At 42.6% G+C, this 16,681-nt stretch overlaps 1 protein-coding gene across 1 annotated transcript in view; it reads left to right on the forward strand.

Moving 5' to 3' along the window:
- The first annotated feature begins 5,074 nt into the window (after positions 1 to 5,074).
- myo15b (myosin XVB) overlaps positions 5,075 to 16,681 on the forward strand; it is a 114,937-nt gene continuing 103,330 nt past the window's right edge. Inside the window, exons 1-8 of the mRNA XM_080872446.1 lie at positions 5,075 to 5,140; positions 6,999 to 7,112; positions 7,203 to 7,364; positions 7,440 to 7,553; positions 10,425 to 10,483; positions 13,858 to 13,981; positions 14,078 to 14,173; positions 15,170 to 15,301. Of these exons, the coding sequence (XP_080728572.1) occupies positions 7,047 to 7,112; positions 7,203 to 7,364; positions 7,440 to 7,553; positions 10,425 to 10,483; positions 13,858 to 13,981; positions 14,078 to 14,173; positions 15,170 to 15,301 (753 nt within the window). The 5' untranslated portion in view covers positions 5,075 to 5,140; positions 6,999 to 7,046. The remainder of the gene's footprint in view (positions 5,141 to 6,998; positions 7,113 to 7,202; positions 7,365 to 7,439; positions 7,554 to 10,424; positions 10,484 to 13,857; positions 13,982 to 14,077; positions 14,174 to 15,169; positions 15,302 to 16,681) is intronic.

The raw sequence follows: 16,681 nt of genomic DNA on the forward strand, positions 1-16,681 counted from the left end.
CCAACATCGTAAATAAGACTGGCTACAGATAGCAACTATGGAATGGAGCAATCGTTAGCCACCTCCTTGACATGGATAACATAAACCTGTATGCCAGGAGTGAACTAGACATAAACTCACTGAACCACACCACTATGGTCTACAGAAATGATTTTGGAAAGTCATTCTGACTTCAGAAGTGTAGTCAGATGGTAACAAAGAGAGGGGAGGTAGTAAGAATGGAGCGGATTCCACTACCAGAGGGTAACATTGCAGACATTGAGGACAGCTACACATACTTGGGAATCCCAGGTACTGGGAGCTGGAACCCCACGGGCAAATGGGAACCATGAAGAATCCGCTATCAGATACCACGCTGGGATAATAAGCTGACCAAAGGAGGAAAATGTATGCTATGTGTTCTAACCCTCTGGAACTCCATAATTAACCTTAATGTGTGAAGAGGACTCTCCATTTACATGAACAAATTAGAGTATATTTGATAGATATGACTCAAACCACTGCAGGGCAGTACCTTTAACCCTTTAAAGCCGATCGGAGCGGGCACGCTCTGTTTTGTAACTATTTTTAAATCCCGGTAGCTCTGCAACCACGTAAGCTAGCGCAATAATTTTTTTTGCATATGAAACCGGAGGAGTTGTACCTTATGCCATCAGCTTGTCCTAGGTCACGGTTTACTTCCACATATAGCTTTGCAAAAACTGCATAAAAAGCACTTTCAGCAACAAAAACATAATATTCCAGAAACATGCTTTGCATATCTGATCAGCTGTTCATAACACTTCCTACGTTGGAATAGACCTCAGCGAGAACTTTTGCATGTCCGCCATGACCTGCCCGAAACCGGAAGTGACGTCATTTTTGCGGAAATGTAGTTTTTTTTTTTTTACCATCAGGGCCTCAGGGCCTATACTGGTGTTTTTAAAAGTTAGGTTTGACTTTATGACTTTCTGTGTTGTTTCTGGGATGCTTAGGACTCATATTGCACTGCTGGAAATAGTTTCTTTTGATGCATATGCTGCTTTTTTGCAAATTTGCAGTATAATATTTATTTTCGTTTTTCCTGCAGCATATAAAAATTGGTGTATTTCAAAAATAAAACTATGAAGATACTCAAAATAAATTTCCTGTGGTAGGAAACTATATTGTGCAACTTTTTTGTATTTACAGTTTTGAGGGATAAGCCTCTTAAATTTCTCTAACTAGAAACATATGCTAAAAAAGCAAAAACGATTTTCAATTTTTTTGTAGTTTATTGCACGTTTTTGCAATTTATGTAATTACTATGCACTTAATGAATACATATTATTAAAATCTGGGCTATAATTGTTGTATTGATGTATAGCAACTTGAAATGCTCCCAAAAATGGCATCACACCATGTAAAAATATAATATAAGCTCTGGCGGACTTGGTTCTATGGTCAGTCTTAAAGGGTTAATATCTACAGCATGTTCTAATCGCTGTAATAAAATATTATGATCAACAGTACTGAACACTGGACTGAGGTCTAGCAAAACAAGCAACAACCAAAGAGATGAGTCTGCTGTTATAGAGCATAAGAAGATCATTTGTAAATTTCACTAAAGCTGTTTCAATGTGATGCAGGACTGTTGTGCAAAATTTGGTACAAATCATATCATTACTTAATAATATGATTTGTAACATACTTAATGATATGCATACGACATATCATTAAGTATGCATACGACACAACAGTGGTGGGTCTCATCAAGGACGACAATGAGACCTACTATAAGGAAACAGTGGAGCTTTTCATGGAGTGGTGTACCAACAACTTGCTCCTGAATGTGGATAACGCCAAGGTGATCAACTTAAGGAAGAAGTGACCCACGTTCACAGCACTCTACATCAACAGCACTGCAGTAGAGAGCCTGCAGCACTGGAAATTCCTGGGAATCCCAGCACACTTCCTCCCTGGTCAAGAAAGCCAACCAACAGCTTTTTGAGGAGGCTGAAGAGGCCGCATCTGAGTCTAGACGTTTTCACCAGCTTCAACAGAGGCTGTAAAGCAGTCTCTCTCTGGCACAAGAACAGCAGTGCTTCAGACAAAAAGGGGCTGAGAAGAGTGGTGAGGTTCGCTGAGCGGACTATTAGGGTCATGCTGCCATATATTGAGGGACTGGCCAAACAACTCTCCTCATCAAGGGAAAAAAAACATTATCAGGCACACCTCACACTCCATCCACGGCCTGTTCTGACTCGTGCCCTCAGGTAGACAGTCTTGAAGGAGTTCCCAGAGATGCTGAGCACTTGTTGGCTCTTTTGTCTTCACTCTGCGGTCCATCTCAGGTTACTGTGGAGGCCAGGCCACCTGGCACAGTACTCCATCATTCTCCTTCTTAGTCAGACCACCCTTACACAGCCTGGTGGTGTGTTTGGGGTCATTAAAACTACTACTAGACGTTCCCAGCACACCCTCACTACCCGTTTAGGTGCACCAGGTCTGTCCAGCGTCCTCTCCCGCCACCTGATCCAACTCACCACCAGGTGGTGATCAGTTGACAGCTCAGCCCCTCTCTTTACCCGAGTGTCCAGAACATATGGTCGCAGGTCTGGTGATACGATTACAAAATCGATCATCGACCTACGGCCTAGAGCGTCCTGGTGCCACGTGCACTTATGGACACTCTTATGTTCGAACAGGGTGTTCGTTATGGCCAAACTGTGATTAGCACAGAAGTCCATCTTGGATACAACTTTTGTTTTTTCAATAGGTAGAGGGTCATGTAACACATCAAACTTATTGGTAATGTCACAAGAAAAACAACGGTGTGCTTGGTTTCAGTGTAACTTTATTCTTTCATGAGTTATTTACAAGTTTCTGACCACTTAGAAAATGTGTTCAATGTGCTGCCCATTGTGTTGGATTGTCAATGCAACCCTCTTCTCCAACTCTTCACACACTGATAGCAACACCGCAGGAGAAATGCCAGCACAGGCATCCAGTATCCGTAGTTTCAGGTGCTGCACATCTCGTACCTTCACACCATAGACAATTGCCTTTAGATGACCCCAAAGATAAAAGTCTAAGGGGGTCAGATCGGGAGACCTTGTGGGCCATTCAACTGGCCCACGACGACCAATCCACTTTCCAGGAAACTGTTCATCTAGGAATGCTCGGACCTGGCACCCATAATGTGGTGGTGCACCATCTTGCTGGAAAAACTCAGGGAACGTGCCAGCTTCAGTGCATAAAGAGGGAAACACATCATCATGTAGCAATTTCAAATATCCAGTGGCCTTGAGGTTCCCATTGATGAAGAATTGACCCACTGTTGTTGTACCCCATATACCACACCAAACCATCACTTTTGTTGTTCCAACAGTCTTGGAGGGATCCATCCAATGTGGGTTAGTGTCAGACCAATAGCGGTGGTTTTGTTTGTTAACTTCACCATTCACATAAAAGTTTGCCTTATCACTGAACAAAATCTTCTGCGTGAACTGAGGGTCAATTCAATTCAATTCAATTCAATTCAATTTTATTTATATAGCACCAAATCACAACAAAAGTCGCCTCAAGGCGCTTCATAGATACAGAGAAAAACCCAACAATCATATGACCCCCTATGAGCAAGCACTTTGGCGACAGTGGGAAGGAAAAGCTCCCTTTTAACAGGAAGAAACCTCCGGCAGAACCAGGCTCAGGGAGGGGCGGCCATCTGCTGCGACCGGTTGGGGTGAGAGAAGGAAGACAGGATAAAAGACATGCTGTGGAAGAGAGACAGAGATTAATAACAGATATGATTCAATGCAGAGAGGTTTGTTAACACATAGTCCTGTTCCAATTTTTGTTTTGCCATTCTGCAAATTCTGTGCACCGATCTGGGTCATCCTCGTTGAGATGCTGCAGTAGCTGGAGTTTGTAAGGTTGCCATTTGTGAGTAGCTAATATCTGCCGAAGGGATGTTCGACTAATGCCACTCTCCAGTCACATGCGGCGAGTGCTACTCTGTGGGCTCTTGCTGAATGAAGCTAGGACAGCCACTGATGTTTCTTCATTAGTGACAGTTTTCTTGCGTCCACATTTTGGCAAATCCAACACTGAACCAGTTTCACGAAACTTAGCAAGCAGTTTGCTAACTGTAGCATGGGAGATGGGTGGTCTCGTAGGGTTACTGCGTTCACCAGATATCAACACAATTTCTATCCGCTCCTCACGTGTTAACCTCTTCGACATGTCAATGGCTGTGAACAAAGAGAAACTTGTAAATAACTCATGAAAGAATAAAGTTACGTTGAAACCAAGCACACCATTGTTTTTCTTGTGACATTACCAATAAGTCTGATGTGTCACATGACCCTCTTCCTATTGAAAAAACAAAAGTTGTATCCAAGATGGCCGACTTCTAAATGGCCACCATGGTCACCACCCATCTTGAGGAGTTTGCCCCCTCACATATACTAATGTGCCACAAACAGGACTTTAATATCACCAACCATTCCCATGTTATTACGGTGTATCCATATAAATGGCCCACCCTGTAGGACCTTTATTTTAAGATTTTTTTGGATGTACTGGATAGCAACTTGGGATTAGTCTCTTGCCCAAGGATATTTGGCATGCAGACTAGAATCCAGGAATCAAACCACCGATTAGTAGGTGACCTGCTCTGCCACCTGAGCTACACCTGCCTCTGTAGTGGTGTGAGTCATGGTTAGTAGGTCATCCACTTCCATTCCAGCTACAATTCTGCATCTCGACTGATATTGAATGTTTTCAGGTTTTATACTGACATTTATAGTTCCAACAGCTGATAGTCTACAGATTTTCCTTCAGCATCAAAAGTAGGATTTTGTCATATTATGTAATTGTCTGTAAATTTGTCCTAACCTTTCTGTGTAGTGGCCAAAGTGGTTCAGGGAAGACTGAAGCTACCAAACTTATAGTCCACTACCTCAGCTCGATGTATAAGGGCAGAAATTACAACCTCCGACAGGTAGGTCAAAGTATGTTCATCTTTCAGCTATTTTTGTCTGTTTCTTACCATTTTCTTTCTCTTCCCTAAATAGCCCATGGAGGTCTTTCCAATCCTAGAGAGTTTTGGGAATGCCAAAACAATCCTCAACAGCAACTCCAGCCGCTTTGGCAAGTACCTCCACATCCACATTCTTCAGTGAGTTTGCCCAACTTAACTCTTTGTGTATTTGCATTTTTCTGGTGTTACTAGCCCTGGGGATGACTGGTTGTAGCTGTTTTATTTGTCTCTCCTCTTGGTTGGCAGAGGAATTGTTGTAGGGACCTCACTCTCCAAATATCTCCTTGAGAAGTCCAGGGTTGTTTTTCAGGTGAGAGTATTAATTAAGGTATGTTGTTACTTTTCAAAGAGATACAATTTTGATCAGATTGAAACTGTCACAGTAGCCATGGGTCAGTGTGTCAACCACTCTGATCCCGACTTAAATATCTGAATAATTGTTATGACTGCCCAGAGAAAGAATTCTAATGACACAAGGAATACATTTTCTCCAGTGCCAGAAGTAAATTTCCCAAGATTCCCAGAGAAGGAATCCTAAAGATGTATGTCCCCCTCTCTTTCTGGCCAAATTGAATCTGAGCACTATATTTGCAGATATTTTGAAGCATTATATAAATTAACTTTCATGTTAAAGGGTAATGGGACAAAAACAAATTATCTCCTTAAAGAATCCTTAATCAAACCACTTGTTCAACATGCTTAAATGTGAATTAAAGCAACCTTTGTTCTCACCCACTGCTGTTTATTCTACACTATGAAAATCTAGAGTAAAGCTACAGAAGTTTAAAAGAAATGGGTCTATTTAGGCACAGATACCTGAGTCTATATCGGGACATGAGATGTACTAGACAGTATTTATTTTGAGTCTTTAGAAACTTTACATTACCACAGGGATCACCCTTCATATCTTTTCTTTTCTTGGTATTTCTCCAGCTGTGTTCCTTTTTCCTGATTTTCCTGTCACTTGGTACAGCTACATCTATTACTATGGCTGTCTTCCTCTGCTTGTCTATTACTGTCTAGTTGGTTGGCCATCACTGGTTTATCTGTCTGTGTCTTGAAGTCCCGCAGGAACTTACTTGGTCAGTCCCCACCCTAGGAGGCGTGTTCCTTTTTTTCTGTTTTTTCTTTCTTTCTTTCTTTTGCCTGTCCTATCCGGCAGTGTAGAAATCAGAATTACTGTCTGAAGGCCAAGAAAAATGCCCAACAGACTTACTTTCCCAAGTGACCGTTACCACTTTTGCTATACTGGTCCACATAGTTTTCATAGTTTACTAGACTTTTGTTAGGATTATTTTAAGTTATTACTATCAGAACAGAGAGGACTGGGGATGGGAAAGAGAAAGAAAAGTGAAAGAGAAATTGGGAAGAAAGTTAACAGAAGGAGAGGGAGAGAAAAATAGAGGAGAAGACGGTTTGAGAGAGTGAGAAAACGGACTAAAAATCTGCTGCACCATGTGCTGAAAAAGATAAGCAACAAACAACACAGTAACAACCACCATATGCAAAACAGTAAATAATAAATATTAAATGTATATATATGTATATATATGTTTAGAGCCAGTACCTGACCAAGATACAGTGACGTCTGTGTGTATCTGCTTGTATACCTGTGTGAACACTCGTGTGTGTGAGTGCGCTTGTGTTCATAAGGTTTCTCCATGTAAATGTCTAATAGTGGGTGTGGGAAGATATAGCCCTGACCCACAGGACATGCCTCCCCAGAGCCCAAGGAGGATGACAGCAGGGCAATCGCGCCACCCACCTGTTTGTCTGTCATCCTTTGATCTTGCCTTGGCTCTCAGTATTTAACTAACTCAGTATTTAAAATTATAATTTATCTTTCATCAGTGTTTCCTGTTTACATGAAGTGAACATGTGAAAATGCGTTTTACTCTGGGTTTTTTTTTTTTGTTGTTGTTGTTGTTGGGGTTTTTTTGTAAGCACATAGAAGTCATGACTTTAATTCTTAGTTTTTTTCTCATTTTCCATGTAGGCAAATGAGGAGAGGAATTACCATGTGTTCTATGAACTGCTGGCAGGTATGAATGGCTGGGACAAACAAGAGCTCTACCTGCAGGAAGCTGAGACGTATTACTACCTAAACCAAGTATTTCACACAGAATACTTTGTTTTTCATGAGTTTTCCATATCTTTTCAATCATTATGTGCTAGCCTTTTTTCCTCTGTCCTCCTAAAGGGTGGTACCTGTGAGCTGAAGGAGAAGCAGGACAAACAGGACTTTCAGCTTTTGATTCAATGCTTTGACATCATAGGACTCCATGCTGAGCAGGTCTCCACTGTCTGGGCCATCCTCTCCTCTATCCTACAGCTTGGCAACATTTGCTTCAGCTCATATGAGGTATGCATTCATGGAGGAGAGAGAATGAGAGACAGATTAGAGATTAATGTCATACATCCAATCCTGTCATTTCAGAGTGATTCATTTGAGGTGGCTCAACTCTTCAGTGAGGCCGAGGCCAGGAGGGTGGGCTCACTGTTGCAGATTTCCTCTGAGGCTCTTCAGACTGTGATCACTCACAGAGTTACCGTTAGTAGCCAAACACCAACATAAGATTTATTCTGTCTCCCATCTTCTGAATTTAACTTGTAACATCATCATTGGTTCTTATTGGTGTTTATTGGTTCTTTCTGACACTTAATATATAGGGACAGTAGAACAAGAAAGTATTATTTTTGGAAAGATGAAGCACAATCTATTGTCAGTACCTTTGCTAGTACTAGATACCAATAGCGTATCTTTAAAGGAAGCAAGATCAAATTATTTAGCACTTGACTGGCTATTAGAAAACTGAAGAAAGGTAATGACTCACTTAAGATAAAGTGGACAACCTTATTGCAGCCAGCCACATTGCAATAATGTCAAGATACTGGCATACCCAAGTGCAACTGCCTGTGTGCATGTGCGTTACTTAACCTTGGAGCACCTGCTACCAGGATCTACTATGGGAAGAAGGTAAGCAGCCGGAAGCAGTGTAATGCTTTGGGCAATGAGAAACCTTAGGTCCTGTCATCCAAGTGGATGTTACTTTAACGTATACCACCTACCCAAACAGGCCATCTAATGCTCATGGAAAGAGCATTCCACAGCACACCTTCAGAAGTTTCAGGGTTGCAACTTCTGAAGGTGTCCTATCCTGAAGGTTTCATGATAGCCTCTCTACTTTAGATTAAGCTTAAAGCTTTCCTTTTAGACAAAGCTTATAGTAAGGGCTGGATCAAGTGAACCTGAACCCTTCCTTTGTTATGCTGCAAGTGGCCTAGGATTCTGCAAGCTTCCCATGATGCATTGAGCATTTCTTCATTAACATCTTTTCACTCTGTGATCATATAGCACCTTGTATTCAATCATTAATTATTAGTAATATCTAGCTCTCTTACACAGTGTGACTTTTGTTCTCTCCTGATGGGTCAGGACTGGACAGGACTGGTCAGCCAGTGTCTCAGGAAACATGACATCAGTAGATGGAACACAAGCAGCATCAAAATTCCTGGACTGACTAGCATTGTCCATGTCCACCTGGCTGGAAGGCAAGATGGGCCCACATATGCCAGTCCTGTACTTCACAGCTATAGCTACATTAAGGACTTTTTCGTCAAGTCCCATTGGGCTGGACAACAAAAATGCACTGATCTCCCACTGGGAGGCAGTTTTAAGCAAGGGAAGAAGAATCCCTAGCATGAACCGGTTCTGATGCACCACTTTCTTCTGGCCAGTACTTTCTTTTCTCCCAACCCTCGAAGAGGTTTACCTGTTTCATTTACACAGTCAGAATATAATAACTAAATATAATAACATTATAACATTTAAATATTAGTACAACAGAACCACGGTGGATCCGTCCACATTTGCATGCTTTTCAGTATCTTTATTCACAGCTGTTGCAATTTAGACATCAAAGCTTACAGGCAGCTTAGGATCCTCGCACACCTCGCACACCTCGTCCCCAACCTCCGGCGCCGGCTGAGCAGCTCCCTCGCATGCCCCGACCTCCAGCTCGGCTGCCTTCCTCCAGGTAGTGGGAGTGGGTGCATCCACCTGCCAGGCACCAGCCGGTCTCACCCATTGAGTGGGTACAGGTGCGGAGGTAGGCTGTGCCCTAGCTGGGCTCACCCTGCAGACCGGCACTGGCACCAGAGCAGTCCGGGCCTCAGCCACTCCCCCACAGTCGAGTGACACCAGTTGCCGTGGCAGTGGTGTCGGCGAGGACCAGATCCGAGTTGCCAGACTCTCGATCACCTGCATCCAGTGCTCAATCCGGTGCTGGAGTTCTTCCCGCTGCCTGCTCCCTCTGCATAGCCGCTAGCTCACCACCCTCAGTGGGGTGGCTAAAGCTCAGGTGGTAGACCTACTAACCGGAAGGTTGGTGGTTGGATCCTAGTCTGCTCCAGTCGGCATGCCAAATATCCTTGGGCAAGATACTAACCCCAGGTTGCTCTCCAATGCATCCATTGGAGTGTGAATGTGTGTATGAATGTTAGTTAGACAGCGCTAAAAACATAGAAAAGTGCTTGTGTGAATGGGTGTGATTGGGTGAATGAATGAGTTGTGTAAAGCGCTTTGAGTGAGTAGATAGAGTGAGTGAGAGTGAGTGAGTGAGTAGATAGAGTAGAAAAGTGCTATATAAGAACCAGTCCATTTAGGCCAGCTCCTTCCCTAGCTGGCCCAATCCTGGGTCTGCCGTGCCCCAATAATGGGTTTCAGCACCACTGAAAAGAACACACGGCAGACCCATCCATACATTCATTTTATTCACGACTGCTTACACACCAGCTGAAGCTTTTCAGCTCGCAGTTCACCCTTTTGACAAAAACAACCACAACAGTTAGAGTTCATAGACTTTAAGACGGCGAGGTGTGATTGTGGATGCCATGTAGGTGCATCTGCCTCCCCTGCAGTGTCACTGCAGACCATGCCCCGAATGAGGCCGGTGAGCCATCCGGTCAAGCTGAATCAGCAATCACGGCCATGAGTCGGAGCTTACAGGCAGCTCGACGGGGGTCTGGCACAGCAGCTGAGGCTCACTCTGAGCTCCAGCGGATTGAGGTAGGTCCAGACGAAGCAGAAATGGATATGATGCCTAATTATTCCAATATACATACAAAAGTCCTTTACAACATGAAATGACAGCTCCCCCACAAAGAGTTTCCAGGAAAAAAGGGAATCAAGTGACTCAGTTTATTGTCTGCTGTCTGTTGCCAGGGATAATAATATCCAGGTTTTACAGAAGCAATAGCATCTCAATTAATGAAGGCCATATTCAAAATGTGGTAGCTAGGCAGTGACACAATTAATAGCAGAAATACCGCTACCTGGGTAACCTCTGTTCTTGGAAAACACCCTGAGAAATTAAACCACAAATCACTAGCTTGTTTTTATTGATTAATTTTTTGTCCACAGGAGACCACATATGACAGGATCTACTGCCCCCTGTCTGTGGAAAGTGCCATAGAATCAAGGTACGAAAACTAAGCTATTTCTTCATGATTGATCACATTCTTCAGTAATAAAGAATAAAATCATCCATCCATTTTCTTCCTCCAAGACTTCCCTTTCTCCTCCAGCCCACCTGGGGAACATCAAAGCGTTTTCAGGCCATCTGATAGATATAATCTCTCCAGCATCTACTGTGTCTAACTAGTGTTCTCCCAGAAGGGCATGCCTGGTTGGAACACCTTACCCAGGAGACAACTGTCTCCTTTAGATATAGAGGAGCAGCATAATTTATTAATTTAGTAATCCAAAAATAAAAGATAAAACAGTCCAGTGTCCCATTTGAGTACAAAGTACAAAAAAACCACACACAGTCCAGACGTCGATCACTTTAGCAGGGGTAGCAGTTGTCCTCTAAGACCCACCAACCTGTAAGAGGACAGCCAGTAATCACTCCAGCCTCCATAACTTAACTACCTTTAGGCTGCAGCATATAATAGGCCCTGGCCTGCACAGAGAGACAAAGTAACACCAGTTTCACTATATGTCTGTGAAGGTTCTCAGTCATCCAGGTCATCGTAGTGAAAGGAGCTTGGAAAGAAAAGCGTCTGGACTTCTTTAAGTTGCTTGAAGACGTTTCACCTCTCATCCGAGAAGCTTCTTCAGTTCTAAGGTCAAATGGTGGAGAGTCCCAGATATAAACCTAGTGGGAGTATCCCCCCACAGAGGGACAAAAGGACCCCCTGATGATCCACCATTTGACCTTAGAACTGAAGAAGCTTCTCGGATGAGAGGTGAAACGTCTTCAAGCAACTTAAAGAAGTCCAGACGCTTTTCTTTGCAAGCTCCTTTGACCAGTTTCACTATACAATTCTCAGTGCAACAAACCATCCATCCCAAACATATCAGGTCATCCTAGATTTCATCACATCACATACCTGCACAGAGAGACAAAGTAACACGACAGTGTTTTGTCGTGTGGGCCATAAGTGGGCCAAGCTTCCAGTTTGGATTCGGGAGACAGACACTATCTCTACTTTCAAGATTAGGCTTCAAACTTTCCTTTTTGCTAAAGCATATAGTTAGGGCTGGACCAGGTGACCCTGAATCCTCCCTTAGTTATGCTGCAATAGATGTAGGCTGCCGGGGATTCCCATGATGCATTGAGTTTTTCCTTTCTCACTCACTATGTATTAACAGACCTCTCTGCATTGAATCATATCTGTTATTAACCTCTGTCTCTCTTCCACAGCATGTCTTTGTCCTGTCTTCCTTCTCTCACCCCAACCAATCACAGCAGATGGCCCCGCCCCTCCCTGAGCCTGGTTCTGCCAGAGGTTTCTTCCTGTTAAAAGGGAGTTTTTCCTTCCCACTGTCGCCAAAGTGCTGCTCATAGGGGGTCATATGATTGTTGGGTTTTTCTCTGTATCTATGAAGCGCCTTGAGGCGACTTTTGTTGTGATTTGGCGCTATATAAATAAAATTGAATTGAATTGAATTGAAGTAGACTAGCATATCAGTGCAATCAGTTACACCTGCCTATTAGTCCAACTCCATTACAGCCATTGGCTCACCGCAATTGTGACACACACAACCACTCCCAAACCAGTGCAACGTCACACAATAACATGGAGATGAATTAATACAGGGAACACTAGTCCACCATGTTACACCTTTCTGTCACTTGTATCAGCAATCTGATTTTTTTCTTCTTTAACTAGCAATAATACTTAGAGAACTAAGAATATTAGTGTTAACAAAAAGATCAAGCTGAGATCACCAAATTAATGCATTTCTCAACAACGATGCTGCATCTGATGGCCGATGACTGCATAACATTAGGACATGAAAATTTACTAGCATTGGGTATCAATTAAAATGTAAAACAATTGGATTAAATGACTAGTACGTCTGGTAACGACTAGGGACAATGGTCATGATAGGTGAACATCCCATGACCTACATGGTAAAAAAGTGATTGCTTCCTAAACATAATAACTGGTTGGGCATCCTTTAGCAGCAACAACTGCAATCAAGTTTTTATGATAACTAATGAGTCTTGAACAGCACTGTGGAGGAATTTTGGCAGACTCGTCATTGCAGAATTGTTGTAATTCAGCAACATTGGAGGGTTTTCAAACATTACCACCTATTTAAGGTCATGCCACAGAATCTTAATTGGATTCAGGTCAGGACTTTGACTAGTCTTCTTTTTTTTTTCAAAAGCCATTCAAAGGTGGACTTGCTGATGTGTTTTAGATTCTTGTCCAGCTGCAGAACCCAAGTACACTTCAACTTGAGGTCATGAACAGATGTCCGGACATGCTCCTTCGGAATGCTTTGGTAGACAGCAGAACTCATCGTTCCATTTACCACAGCAAGTCTTCCAGTTTCTGAGCAGCAAAACAGCCCCAGACCATCACACTACCACCACCATATTTTACTGTTGGTCCCTGCCAATGTAATGGCACAAAAATTAAACTTTTGTCTCATCAGTCCACAGAGTATTTTCCCAAATGTCTTAGGCCATTTTTTTACCCAGTCTCTTTCTTATGGTGGAGTCATGAACACTGACTTTAAGTGAGGCAACTGAGGCCTGCAGCTCTTTGGAGTTTGTTCTGGGGTCTTTTGTGACCTCTTGGATGAGTGGTCACTGCGGTTTTGGGATAATTTTGGTTGGCCAGCCACTCCTGGGAAGACTCACCCACTGTTCAATGTTTTTGCCATTTATGGATAGTGTCTCTCACTGATTCACTGGAGTCCCACAGCTTTAGAAATGGCTTTATAACGTTTTCTAAATGGAGAGATCTCAATTACTTTGTTTCTCGTTTGTTCCTGAATTTCCTTGGATCGTGGCATGATGTCTAGGCTTTTAAGGATCTTTTGGACTACTCCAGGAGTCTGGCCTGGGTGTAGCTGGAGAAATTGAACTCAGCTTTCCAAAGAGTTAATTGATGTTATAACAGGGGGGGAAATCACTTTTTATATTTTTTAATTTTATTTATTTATTTTCGTAAGCATTCCATCTTAGTTTCAATCACCAAGGTAAAGCAAAGTGACGCATTGAGTCTATTTAGTATTTATGCAAGGGTGTTTATACATCACTAATTTAAGTTTCTGTTTATAGGATAATTTGGTCTTTCAATGTGGGCACAGATCTGGACAAAATGTTTGCAACTGAGAACAGAGATATATTTAAACTCTATCAAGATGTGGGTCTAGCTTCAAAAATTACAATATCTTTCCTATAATTTCACTCAAAAGTAGTTTTTCTTTTAATATACCATCCATGGTTGAAACCCACTTCTTTCAATTCTATAGCCTTGAATTTTTTTGTCAGTCTATCTGAGAGCAGTAAAGTGACTTTTATCTCTGTTTTCCTTTCTTTTCTCCTCTCTAGAGATGCCATTGCTAAAGCCTTGTATTCTGTTCTTTTTGACTGGTTGGTGGAGCAGATTAATGAATGGCTGAGTCCCACAGAAATGGACAGCACCGTGGGCATAGTTGACATTTATGGATTTGAGGTAAGTGTCCAGTTTGGACTTTGGTCTGGAAACGTGCAAGTAATTAAGCATATTCTTGTGCAGATAAATTCACAATGGTCCTGTGATCTTATGCAGAACCTGGGAGTGAACAGCTTTGAGCAGCTGTGTATCAACTTTGCCAATGAGCATCTGCAGCATTTTGTCAACAAGGCAGTAATCACTCAGGAACAGGTGAGTGTATTGTATACTGCCCATGAATTATCAACCATCAGAGTCACCCATTACAAGCGGGTTCTACGTATTCTGAATAAATTATTTAGAAATATCATAATAATATGCTATAACTTGATTAAATTATTGAATTACTACAAAAGAAAAAAGGAAAAAGAAAATCCCCAATCCCTGGTAGATATTTCACAAGACTTGCTGAATGCTTCAACTTAATGTAACATTTAAATTCAGTTGACCTTTTGGGAGAAAAAAAAGATTTGCCTTTAAAATTTAAGAGCTTTACCTACAACATCATAGATGGGTTGTACGATTTGCTCTTTGTCTAGCCTCTCACCTGGGACCAATTTGCCGGGGTGAGGAGTGTCCAATAGGGTTTGCTGGAAGAGTATGGGATGTCTGGCCCATTATTACAGGCTATTTGGACCCTGTACATCTGCAGAAAGGGAATAGTCTGTAATGCTGGCATTAAATAGGATTTTTTTTGGTGAGTGTTGGGCTCTGCCAGGACTGCCCTTTGTCACTGATTACATTCATAATTTTTATTGACAAAATATTTAGGCATAGCCAAGTGGTGGAGGCTCTTCATGTTGTTGGCCCAAAGAATTTCAGAAGATAATGTGGTACTGTTGGCTTCTTCAGGTGGTGACCCCCAGCTTTCTCTGACAAGGTTTGCAGCCAAAGTGTAGAGGAGGGGGAATGAGCACCTTCAAGTTCAAGAACATGGTTCTTAGCTAGAAAAGGGTTGAATGCGAACTTCAACTCTTGGAAGAGGTTGTTGCCTCAAGTGCATGGGTTTATCTCGGGGTCTTATTCACCAGTGAGAGTGGAGCAAGGGATTGGCAGCCATCCATGTAGCAGAAATTAGTTCCTGATGTTTTTTAAAAATAAAATCAGGATTTGTAACTTTTTATGTGTGAGCATGGTGAGCATCTTTTATAAATGTTTTCATGCCATTTAATTGACGTCAGTTTGTATCACTGTGTCTGTGTCCTGCAGGAGGAGTACAGTGCAGAACACATCCATTGGCATCATGTACCACTTAAGCACTTCCACTCCTGTCTGGAGCTAATCTCCTCCAAGCCACATGGCATCCTCCGGATACTGGATGACCAGACCTGCCTCCCGCAGGTACGTACACACACACACACACACACACACACACACACACACACACACACACACACACACACACACACACACACAGATATAGACAAGTTGTATACAAGTTATATAAGCTGTAAGGTGTAATATAAAGAATCAGGTCCAAGGAGCAAGTGATCAGTTTAATATAAGGTGCAATGTAATCAGTGGTAGTGCACACTGAGTAAGAGGTAAAGACTAGAGGTTGCATTATACTATAATAAGTACGGTTTATAAATAGGTGGGAATGTTATTTATAAATACAGTGAAAATATCCAAAAAGGTTAACAGCTCAGTTAACCTTCAATCAGGGTGGAGGTTAGGCATGTTTGACAGCCTGTGGGTAAAAACGTTTATTGCGTCTGTTTGTTGACCTGATCGACCTGTAGCAATTTACCAGAGGGAAGGAGGGAAAAAAGTGAGTGTCCAGGGTGTAAGGGGTCCTTGATGATGATACCGGCTTTCCGCTGAAGTCTGCCAGTATAAAAGTCTCTGAGGAAGGTTAGTGCAGTGCCTATTGCCCACTCTGCCGCCCTCAGCTACCGCTGCAGTTTTTTCTTGTCCTCCATGGTAGAGCAGTTAAACCAGAGTGTACAGCAGTAGGTCAGAAGGCTATTGATGGTGGAGTGGTGGAAGTTAATTAGCTGTTTTTGAGGTGGACCAGGTAAGGTTGGCTGAGACCACGAGGAACTTGAAGCTTTCTACCCTTTCTACCTCTTCCTCATCGATGTAGAGGGTAGAGTGCTCCAATCGCTTGGTTCTCCTCAAGTCAATTATCATCTCCTTGGTCTTGGCTGTGTTCAGATACAGGTTATTGTTGTTGCCCAGGTGCTGAACCGCCTCTCTGCAGACTGAATCACTGTTGTTCTCGACTATCCTATGATAGTAGTGTCATCAGCAAATGTTATAATGGTGCTACTGGTGTGAATTGGAGAACAGTCATGGGTAAAAAATGAGTATAAGAGGGGACTGAAGACACACCCCTGTGGGATGCCTACGTTCAGATTGAGGGTGGAGGAGGTGTGCTCTCCCATCCTGACGTCCCAGGGTCTGTCACTCAGGAAGTCCAGTGTCCAGTTTGCAGGGTTGAACTGTGTTGAAGGAGGATCTGAAGTCCACAAACAGCATCCTCATATAACTGTTACTACTGTCCAGATGTGTGAGGGTTGTGTGAAGAACTGTTATGTCAACCTCTGTTGACCTGTTTGCCCTGTATGCAAACTGGTATGAATTGAGGTCTGCAGGAATGACAGCCTTAATGTGTGACATGATAAGTTTCTCAAAAAATTTTGGCGATTATTGGTGTTAAAGCAATTGGATGATAGTCATTCAAGCAGCTCACCGTGTTCTTCTTGGGCACTGGAACGA

The sequence above is a fragment of the Rhamphochromis sp. 'chilingali' genome, assembly GCF_963969265.1.
Source record: "Rhamphochromis sp. 'chilingali' genome assembly, chromosome: 22".
NCBI lineage: Eukaryota > Metazoa > Chordata > Actinopteri > Cichliformes > Cichlidae > Rhamphochromis > Rhamphochromis sp. 'chilingali'.